General features: G+C 49.2%; 1 protein-coding gene across 1 annotated transcript; it reads right to left on the bottom strand.

Moving 5' to 3' along the window:
- Positions 1–411: 411 nt before the first annotated feature.
- On the bottom strand, positions 412–10,862 carry LOC127215263 (paired immunoglobulin-like type 2 receptor alpha). The gene is made up of 8 exons (XM_051175643.1): positions 10,657–10,862; positions 9,946–10,347; positions 5,967–6,167; positions 5,202–5,356; positions 1,668–1,734; positions 1,178–1,225; positions 907–938; positions 412–755 (listed from the first exon to the last, which is right to left on the bottom strand). Exons 1-8 carry the CDS (start codon positions 10,742–10,744, stop codon positions 633–635), a joined length of 1,116 nt encoding a protein of 371 aa, XP_051031600.1. The 5' UTR covers positions 10,745–10,862; the 3' UTR covers positions 412–632.
- Positions 10,863–11,072: the final 210 nt, after the last annotated feature.

Raw genomic sequence — 11,072 nt, 5'->3', positions numbered from 1 at the left:
TTCCTGTCACTAGGGCAAACTACCCACTGTGGAGGGTATGGAGGCTGGGGACAGCAGCGAGGCCCAGACCTGGGGGAACCTCCAGGAAAGCTTGTCTGTGAGTCTGGCTCTGATACTCCCTGGGTGTGACATGGCCTTAGGAAAGCATTCAAACCCTCTGGGTGTTTAGTTCCCTGTCTCACACCATCTATCTAGGGTTGATGCTCATGCTCAGTGTGGTGGTACATGGGAACCAGTCACAGTGTGTGCTGGTTATCACACTCACAGGTGTGGGGGCACATCCTGTGGACTGGCTGCCAGCATTTGGGGCATCACCTGCCTTGCACACCTAAAAAAAAAATGATAGAGGAGGAGTCCTTGAGGGACAGAAGTTAAAGGTCACACCAGTGTCCCTTAATTAGATTCATTTAGGCAAATTCTGTGTATCTTTTTATTCCTGTGAGAAAGGCCAAGGAAGTTAGAAAAGGGAACTGGGAGTGTCTCCGTTTCTCTGAGTTCCAGCTCCCTGACGTGTGAATTTCTGTCTCTGCCCGTGGATATCTGTGACCCTTGAGCTTCTGTCTCTGGCTGTGGAAGCTGGGCGTCTTGCTACTAGAAGCAAAGGTGGCTCTGAGATGGCCACCCTGACCCACTCATTTGGTCTTTACGATGGAGTACACAGTCTCTTCCTGGGGGTTCCCGGGGACAGGAGGGCAGGGTGGGGTTGCTGGGGAGGCCGGGCTTGAGAGGGCAATGGAGGCATACACGATGTTGTCCTGGGGGAAGACAAGAGGTCAGAGGGCAGCGGGAAACTGTGGCTGCCATAAAGCAGCAGCTGCGGCCTGAGCATCTGTCCCACCCACACCCCCGGCCTCCACCCTTCTGCCTCCTTTAGCATCCCCTTCAGGCCTGATCTGCATTGTTTACCTTGGGGTTCTCTTTGGGGTCCTTATATTGCCCTAGAGAAAAAAGAAACGGGAGCGTTGGAATCTATCCCTGTGACAGGAAGGGGGACCGATGGCTGGGAGTTCCAACAGTGAGGTGGGGACCTTGGTTGCAGGAGAGGGACATTGGTTCCAGGAGAGGGACGGGGTGAAGGAGGGAAAGATGAAAATGCTGAGGGATGCTCATGGAAACATGGGGTCTTGGGAGAGGAAGTCACAGCCAAATGTGGAAACAGGAAGCTGGCAGAATTTACCTTCAGGTTCAACATTCTGGTGTTTCTCAGTGTTCTCAAGGGAGTTCCCTGCATAAGACAAGATGGGCCACATATTAGAGTCTGGACAAGAGGGAATCGAGCCATTAGGTGCTGGGCTGGAGAGATGGCTCCATTAGTACAGTTCCTGACTTCAGACCCAGCACCCACTTAAAGATGGATGCAGGAGAAGCAGAGACAGGCAGGTAAGTCTCTGGAGTTCACTGACCAGCCTAGGAACAGATGAGCTCTTGATTCAGTGAAAGACCCTGTCTCAAGAGATACAGTGGAGGGCTGGAGAGAGGGTGCAGTTGGCAAAGTACCCGCTTCACAAACATGAAGACCACAATTCAGATGCCCAGTGTCACAGGGACAAGGAGGAAGCAGTCAGGATGAGTCAGGGGTGGGCGATGCGAAGAGCCCTCTGCCTGGTTCTCCTTTAGTTTTTAATGCTATTTGAAGGGGCTGGAGAGAGGGAGCAGTGGTTAAGAGCACTGGCTGCTCTTCAGGGGACCCGGATGGTGCTCACCTGGCTGGGGTTTCAGCGTTAGTCCTCTGGCCTGTGGGGAAGAGACAGTGTCATTGTGACATCCATGGTGATCTTCTCTTAGCTGTCCTCCTTGTTCAGACCATCTTCAGTGGACAGGGGAAGGAAGAAACTGCCCCAGGCTCTCAGAGAAGAGCCTGGAAGAGCCTGGAACTACCTCTGCTGGGCTGTGGTCCTACCCAGCAACCCCTCCCCCCAAATCTCTGCCAGGTCCAAGCTCCACCCCTGTGTCCTTTGCTCCCTTCTCCTTACCTTGAGTTCCCCTCACCCCATACCTGCTTGGTCTACTATACATTCACCTCCTTCCTTTTCCGACGCTAGAAACTGCCTTCCCTGGATTATATTTAATCTACTAATCTCATTTTCATAGTGCATACTATGCTGTTTAAGTGACTACAGCTTTTTTTCTTTTTTATTGCTATTACTTTATTACAAGGTAGGGGATGTGCCACAGTTTGTGTGAGGATCAGAAGGCAAATAGCAGGAGTCTGGTTCCCTCCACCATGTGGCCCCAGGCTTGGACACCAACACCTTTTACCCTGTGAGGGGTGATTTAGCTTAAAAAATACCTATTATTTACTTATTTAGCTACTGTAGCTGCTTCTTCTTTCTTTTTAGAAATTTAAAATTATTTGCTCCTGTTTTGTGGAGATGCACATGAGAGCAGATGCCTGTGGATTTAGGACACACCTTCCCATATGCCTGGAGCTGGAGTTACAGGCGGTTGTAAACTGCCTGATGTGGGTGTGGGTGCTGGGAGCAGAATTCAGGTCCTCTGCAAGAGCAGCCAGTGCTCTTAGCTGCTCAGCCACCACTCCAGCCTCCTATTGCAACTTTAACACATCTGGGTCAGGCGGTGGGAGTGCTTCATTATTGACCATTTTGTTGTTTTTGTTGCTCTTACTGTTTCATCTCGTTTTGTCTTTGAGAATGAATGCATGTGGATCGGAGAAGATGATTTTTTTTTTTCTGCAAAACAGCCATTGTCATTTAGGTGGGAATTATATTGGGTTCACTAGTCTTGAGCGTAGACATCTTTTTTGTTTCTTTGTTTTTAGTTTTTCACGACAGGTTTTCTCTGTAGTTTTGGCTGCTAACCTGGAACTAGCTCAGTAGATCAGGCTGGCCACGAACTCACAGAGATCCAGCTGCCTCTGCCTCCCGAGTGCTGGGACTAAAGGCGAGTGCCACCACTAGTAGGCTTGATATCTTTTTTTTTTTAACTTCATTTATTTTATTGTATGAATGTTTGCCTTCATGTACGCCTGTTTGCCACATGTGTCCCTGGTCCCTGTGGCAGTCAGAGTGGGCATCAGATCCCCTGGCACAGGGGTTGCAGGAGCCTGTGAGTCAGTGTGGTGCTGGGATGAAACCCTGGTGCTCTGTCTAGCAGCCATCACCCCAGCCTCTAATACTCACATGTTAACTGACTTTGCCATGAATGGATGAGACGTTTCCCACTCACCTGCTCCCTCTTCCCTTTGACAAGGTTAATTAATCACTGTGTTTTGAAAAACAAGTCATTCGGCTCCTTTTTCCCTAAGTGTTTTCCGTTACAGTTTAGTTTTAAAGATTTACCTTTCATTGTGTGTATGTGTGTGTGATTGTGTTTGCCATCTCTGTTATGATGTCCAAGGAGGCAGAAGAGAGCACAGGATGCCTGCCGGCAGACTTACAGCAGGGTGTGAGCTGCTCTTTGTGGGTGCTGGGAGCTAAACTTGGGTCCTCAGCAAGAGAAGCAAGTGTTTAACTCCTGAACAATCTCTCTATGTTTTCTCTTTCTACTTACAAATACAGGATATGGGTGTACTTTTTTTAGTCAGCTCTATCAGATCCACACAGCACTTCAACTATATTCCCCACCGCTGTGGTGGTTTGAATGAAGAATCTTCACCACAGGCTCACCTACTTGACCTGTGGAGATAGGGGGTTATGGAGCATTTAGGAGGTGCAGTCTTCTGGAGGAGCGTGTGTCCCTGGCATGTGTTTGAGAACTTACTGCCCCTCCTCATCTGCAGTTTTCTCTGTGTTTTCTGCATGTGGCTGTAGCTGTGACTGCTCAGTGTCCTCCAGCCTTCCCGCCATTATTAACCTTCCTTCAGGAACACAGGCCAAAAGGACCTCTGTCTTCCACAAGTGACTTTTGATCTCGATGTTTTATCAGCAGTGGAAGAGTAACCACCATTACAACCCTCACACAGACTTCCTCCTTCTGTCCCTACATGGCTTGGTGGTTTCCTACCAGTTTTTGCAACAAATGTGACTTGTTCCTGTTCCCTGGTCCATGCATTTGTGTAATCACTAAGCCTTTGCTTGATTCAGGTCTTCTCCAACCTAGGATGACTTTGAACTGCTGATCCTCCAGCCTGCACAGTCCACACTGGAGTTACAGACACTTATTGCCACACCGGGCTTATTACAAAGTCTGAAAGCTTTGGCCTCAAAATTTCCCTGACTCTGGCCAGTCATTCCCATGTGCAGCCCTACTATGGTACACTGACACAGCCTGGCCATCTCCAGTCTGTTCTCTACACCCTAAGTCTGTGATGTTAGCATCCATCTGCCGCTTAGGACCACAGCCACAAGCTTTACCTCACACAGATACCCTGCTGGGACGCTGTGGCTCCCCAGCTACTTCCATCCAGGCCCAGGGATTCTCTCTCCAATGGCATTAGTGTTCCTTGCCTCCTTCCAGGTTCAGGCCTGTGCACTGTGAAACCAGCCCTATCCTCACCCCATGCCTATTGCCCTCTGTAGAGCCCCTGCCATGTTGTTAGCTACCTTTCTGTCTGTCCATGGCATTGATAAGTCTCAGGAAACCCTTCCTATCCAGTAACCTGTCTCAGTGACCTTCTTGAAGCCCTACTCGACCTTTCACACTCACTGATGTCTTCATAAGACAGAATCAGAGGCTGTACCCTGAAAGACAGGGTTCCCTCCATCATCTCCTGCCTCTTCCACCAGCACCACACTCCTCAAGAGTTCCTATGATGGTTTTCCCTTTTCTGGAGGGCCAGAGAGTGTCCCGACACGGCTCCCAGCACTTTCCTGGATATTTTGTGCAAGGGATGGGGGTTGATACAAATTCTCATGCTGTTCAGGTTGGCCTTGAACACTTTATGGTAACTAAGGCTGCCCTTGACCTCCCCACCCAGGTGCACTGACTGAGGTGTGGGCAGACATTGGCTGTCACTGTTTTTACTTTACTAGTATTATGACTATTTATTTACCATGTGAGTGAGTGTGCACATGCCAGAGCATGCATGAGTCAGTTCTTCTCTTCATCCATGTGGCCCGACATCTCCAGTGTCCTGACCTCCTGGGCCATCTCACTGCCTCTGGCTGTCATTATTTACTCTTTGACTTCCTGTGTTAATTTTCCTCTGAGTGATCTTCTGACCACCTCCTCTGACCTTGTCTGTCACCACCACAGCACTCTCTGAAATGAACACTCAGCCCTTGGGAGTACTCCCCCATCACCTTGTAGCTACTGGGAAACAGAAATTTTATCTTCTTATGATCCTCCAATTTCAAGCCAGGCTTTGGGAAATGGAGCCATACAGCTGAGTAGAGGCAACTTCCGGTCCCTTCTGCTCTCCCGTCCCTGGCTTTCTGTTGGGCAGGCCCTTTCTTCTCTGTAAACCAAAGGGGTGGACTGATGACAAATGACTAAGCCAACAGAGAAGAGCTGAGTCATGACTGGACTGTGGTTGCCAAACTTTTACCCTGCAGAAGCCTCACTTGAGGAACTCCCTTAAAGCAGAATCCGGTGGAGATAACATTGCACACCTGCAAGCAACCACACTGAAACCATAGCAACAAAAGACCCAGCTTCTCTAAGCAGAAGCCTCAGAGCCTGACTTCAGAGTCAAAGGAGGCCATCAGGGATCTGCCCTGGGGAGGCCAAACACCATCCTTAGTTATTGGTCCTCAAAAGCTGTCCACCTTGTTTAGTTTTTGTTTTTAAAGACAGAGTCTCTCATTGGGACAAGAAGCTCACCATTTAGTTTAGGATGGCTAGCCATCCATCCTTGGGGATCACCCTGTCTCTACCTCCTCAGCACTGTGGTTACATAGATTATGGTGATGGGACCTCAAGCTTGGGTGACAAGCACTTACTGACTGAGCCATCTCCTGAGCCCTAGGCTGTGCACTGTGAACACCACCTTTGATGAGTCTGGTGCAGACAGCCTGGGGAAACACTCAGGAAGTGTGGTGGGTAAAAGGTAAGTTTGGACCACTTACCTTTCCTTCTCTTCCACCTGATGAACACTGTCCATCCCAAAACTCCAGCCAGCACTACAGCAGTGGCCACTGCCAACCCAACTGTGGCTCCCAGGTCCATGGTCTGATTGGTCCCGTTCATCTTGCCCTCTGTGGTCGTGAGGGCATTTGTGGTGAGTGCGGAAGTTGCAGTGGTGGGGTTTGGAGAGGTGGTCTTGGGGGCTGGGAATAGATAAAATGGTCAGCATGAAATTCCCTGGCAGGAATGAAGATGTTGTGAAGTTGCCCTGCAGCACTCTTTGCCCATCAGACTACTGAAGCAAAGCACTCCAAGGACCTGGAGTCACCCAAGGAGTCTCATGCTGGCAGAAGGAAAAGGCTGAAGCCTGGAGCCAGCCAGAGAAAGAACAGGTCTCCCAGAAAGAGAGTTCACACAGTTCTGACAACTCTTCAGATCAACTTTCAGGGGAGCCTAGAAACAATGATGGCTCACTGTGGGCGGGGCCACATAGTAACTGGGGCTGCTTAGCTATGCATATCAATTGTCTTCTACTTAGGCCTAAACCTCATGTCAGGACATGTCAAAACCCCAAATATAGAAGTGTGGGTGTTGTCACTGGGCTCTTTGTTTGTGTTCCCAATCTGGCCATGATGAATAAACCCCTGTCCTGTGTTCTTCACTGTGACTATCTTTTTCTTTGTCCTGTTCAGGACATATGACCAAGTCTGGCTTGTTAGAGGTGCCTGGGCCAAAACTTTGATTCTACACTGAACTAACCAACAGTTGGTTCTTCTTGGATTGGGGGGATGGATGGGTGGATGGACATGGATATCTTGTCTCTTTTGGAGGATGCAGGATGGGGAACAGCTTTTAGAAGCTCACACAGGAAGAAGGGAAGAGATGCTGAGGCTGAGAGTCAGGTGAGCAATGAGAAGTCTCTGTTTCTTGTTAGGAATGTTCTCAGACCCTCATGTCATTCCTTACAAAGAGCAATCTCTAAGTCATACAGATCAAAAACAGTCCATTTCTAGTAACAGTTCTCATTAGAACACAAGTACCTGCGGGGTGGACAATGCTGCTCCCAAAGACACGAGTTTTTGCACGAAATTCTTGTTGCCAGGCTCAGCTTGTGTGCCTATCTACAGATACATGTGTACTTGAGTACACACACACACACACACACACACACACACACACACACACACACGGATAGAGATGTGCCCCTGAATATGCATGTGCAGGCCAGAAGATACTTCTGGTGCCCTCTTGCAACAATCTCCACCTATTCCTCAGACACAGCATCTCTCTGTGAAATTGGGTCTCAAGTATCAGCTAGGCTGAAAGCCAAGAAACTCAGCATGCTATTGTATAGACGAATTGAAAAACCAGGTCTGGGGTTGCTCCAGGTGCTGGGAATATATGTTATGGCTGTTAGGGTGATATTTTGGGACACCAAACAGTGTGAGTGGGGGTTTCTCTGACTCTTTTGCCTGGCTTTGGGACTCTTTTCCTTCTATTGGGTTGCCTTGTCCACCCTATCATGATAGGAGGGCATTTGCCTTGTCTTGATGTATCTTGTTTTAGCCGGTTTGATGTTATCTCTGGGAGGCCTGCTCCTTTCTGAAGAGGAAACAGAGGGAGAATGGGACTGGGAAGGGGGGAGATGTGGGGGAAGGAAGGAATGAAGGGAGGGGAAATTGGGGTTGAGATGTATACTATGGGAGAAGAATCTATTTTCATTAGAAAAGAGAGACACAAAGAGAGAGACAGATAAAACTGAAAGGAAAGTATTATTTAATTTGGTTACATATATTAGATTATGTAAAAAAAAAAAATAAACCCAGCATAGGTTTGTTTTTCAATATTGTTGCAAATATTTCTTCCTTGTGATTTCTTTGCACTAAATGTGGAGATTTTGGTTGGGTAAACACATTGTTTTGGGGTCTGTGAATGTAGTTCAGTGGGAGAGTGCTTGCCTAGGGTGCAGAAACCCTGAGTCCCTCTCAAGCACTGTTCACAGGAGTGAAGACACACCCTTGTGATCCCAGTTCTTAGGAAGTGGAGGCAGGAGGATCAGGAGTTCAAGGTCATCTTCAGTTACACAGCAAGTTTGAGGACAACCTGAGCTACATGAGAGTATCTTAAAAAAATGGAAAGAAAGAAAAATGTCTTTATATCATTAATTTTAATATTTAAAAAATTGACAGCAATGTTCAGTTAATGAATTAATTTTAAAAATGCTGATGGAAGTCTCGTACTAGAGTTGAGGTGTAACTCAATGGCAGAACCCTTGTAGAGGCCTTGGGGACCATCTTAAGTCCTGCTAAAAGTAGAAAAGCATGGTGTGTTTGATTGAAGCAGAGGAAGAAATTGGTGCCTGAAATTGATCTTTCCACCAAGAAACTAATATGTTATGGCAAAGGCTGGGAGAAATTAGGAAAGGAGGAAGAGCAAGGAGGCAGGGAAGAGCAGACATGTCAGAAAAATCATTTAGAGAAAGCTGTAGGAGGGGTTGGAACTTCAGACATGAGGCTGCCTGGCCAGTTCTGCCTGTGGACTTTATCCTGAACCAGCACAGGGCTTAAGAGGAGGAGTGGTTTGCCAGGGGAAGGCAGGGGGACCTAACCTGGAAGGGACAAACCCACCTGTCCCTGGCACTGCTGAGATTGGCAATGTATTTAATGATAATTAATTAATATCTGACTCTTAATTTTATATCTTATTTTCTAAAAAATTATTTTTATTAAATTTTTGTACACACACCATGGTGCTTGTGTGTGTGTGTGTGTGTGTGTGTGTGTGTGTGTGTGGCCAGAGGCTAACCTTAGGTGTTCCTTCCTCAGATCTCATATATCTTATTTGTAAGACAGGCCATGTGAGCTCCTGTAACCATAACACAATGGGAGATGGAGGCAAGAGGATCAGTAGGACTTCCCCAGTCCAACAGCCTACACCAAAACGGTGAAACCGTGTTCAGTGAGAGACTCCATCTCAAGGGAGGAAGGAGGGTCTGAACTAGAGGAGGGCAGCCAGTATCCACCTCTAGCCTACTCAAGTACAAAAACGGGGTATATGTAAACATGCACACACACGCATGCACACAGTTACACCATATATACACATTCCACAAAGTCAAGACAGAAGGGAGGCCAGCAACAGACTGAATTCAGACAGAGGCCATGTGTCTGTTTCAGAGATGGTTGGAGGTAAAGGGTGCCTTTGAGGCCTGTTCATCACCTGCAGGACCTTGTGCAAAGGTGAATTATGCTCTTTGTATAATGACCATGAGTGTCCAGCAATGGCGACTCATGACCAGGGTAATGCCCACACGGTGACGAGGCTGGGCCTGTGTGCACTCCGTGTGGAAGCTGCAGTTTCATTCCCACGGAGGAGGGAGAATGACCAGACGACATGATCACGGTGAGAACATGGGGGCCTGTGTGGAAAGATGGGGGATGCTGAGGACGGCGGGGGGGGGGGGAGAAGAGGAAAATGAGAGGGGAATGAGGAACGGGGGCAGGGGCAGGGAGAGGGCTGTGTCTTAGAGACTGGTGAATTGGGGACCCAGGGTGTGAGGGGTTATACACGGGGACCAGAAGGCACCTGCTGTGGAAGACGGCAGATATGGTATAAAGCCCAGATCTGTGGAGACCCTGACACAGGACCAAGTGAGGCTGCTCCATCCTGTAGTTTCACGTGGGTTTATGGTAAGGGTGGTGGGGTGGGCGGGGCAGTAGTGCAGTTTGGAGAAAGGAGCAGGAGACTGGGCCCCCTGGGAAGAGGAGGCCCAGGAGTGGGGTGGGATCTGAGGGCACCATGAGCGGCAGCGCAGGGAGAGCAGCTAAGGCCGTGGATGACTATGAGGAGAGGAAAGGGGGAAGGTGGCAGGGCTCAGGGGAGGGGACAGAACACAGGAGAGGGGTCAGTGACAGGGATCTGACATGTAAGATCTGTATTAGCTTCTATGGTACAAGGAAGCCAGCATCAACAAAGCCTGACCTGGGATGTGCTCATCATGGGTGATCGTGAGGTTGGTCCCAGGAATCGACTGAAACATCTCATTGCCTTTTGTTGTGTTCAGATAAACTTTGCAGAAGTAAAATGTCTTGTCCTCCTCCTTCAAGTCCAGGATTCTAAGGAGTCCGGATGTCTGAGGCTGTGTCCAGTTCAGGATGAGCCGGTTCTTGAAATGCTTATGTATGAAACCTGAGGAGGAGTTGTAGATGAACTCCCCATGGAAGCCCTTCCATCTCCAGAGAATCCACATATTTGGACCCGTTGTCAATTTCCAGGGGAAGTAGAAGGAGAAGGGGATCTCGATGGAGCCGCCCTGGACACCAGAGAGGCATGCTGGTTGGGTGATCCCAAAAGGTCCTTCTCTGCTGGATGCTGCTGAGATACCTGGGAAGGTTGGGGAGAATATGAAGTCCTTTCAGGGATGGAAGGCACAACCCGGAACGTCCTGAGCCATCTTCCCCAGGCAGGTGTTGCACACGGGGCGGGACTGTTCTACATCCCACAGTCCCCATGGGACAGCCCAGACCAGGAAAGGTTGGCCTTAACCATTCTGAGGATGAGCTCCCTTTTGGGTCACAGAGGACAGCTGGCTCCTCTAGCACACCCCTGTCCACATGAGGGTCCACTCTTCCCAGCCCCGCTGCTCCTTCATAGTTAAGGCAGAGTCCCTGCTGGCCAAGTCCCTCCACTCACCAGCTTGCAGCCATGGTGCTGGCAGCAGCAGAAACAGGGTCCATGTTATGACCTGGTGTCCTCCAGGAATCGAGAGCAGCAGAGCCATCAGGCAGCAGAACAGGCCCTGTGGAGGGACCCTGGGGTGCTCAGGGCTCAGGAGAGAATCAGGGTACAGAGGCTCACAACCTCAGGGCCTCCTCATGAGGAGGACTGAGTGGGGGCAGGACCTCTGCATCTCCACTTCCCTGTGGCCAGCAACTTCCTTTATCATCTGCCTTCTTCTTCCCATGTTGCAGAAGATCCTCCCTTGTGGTCACTGACAGGGAGGCTGTGCCCTTGAGCCCAGGTCCATTTTGACAGGAAGAGATGGAATTGGCCTCACAAAGCCAGGCGCTCCTCTCTTCCTCCCTGACCTCCTGTCTATTCCAGTGTTT

This window comes from Phodopus roborovskii, unplaced genomic scaffold (genome assembly GCF_943737965.1).
Source record: "Phodopus roborovskii unplaced genomic scaffold, PHOROB, whole genome shotgun sequence".
In the NCBI taxonomy this organism is placed as follows: domain Eukaryota; kingdom Metazoa; phylum Chordata; class Mammalia; order Rodentia; family Cricetidae; genus Phodopus; species Phodopus roborovskii.
Note: the sequence above shows the minus strand (reverse complement) of the source record. Positions and strands in the feature narration are given on the sequence as shown.

Bases quoted from the DNA above. Each gene is read 5' to 3' on its own strand.
- LOC127215263 (XM_051175643.1), bottom strand. From the start codon at position 10,744: ATGGCTCTGCTGCTCTCGATTCCTGGAGGACACCAGGTCATAACATGG. The intron at 1,735-5,201 runs GTGATGGGGGAG...TCTTCCCCACAG, and splicing joins TGTTTCCCAGTAGCTACAAG to GCCAGAGGACTAACGCTGAA. The intron at 939-1,177 runs GTAAATTCTGCC...TTTTTTCTCTAG, and splicing joins CCAGAATGTTGAACCTGAAG to GGCAATATAAGGACCCCAAA.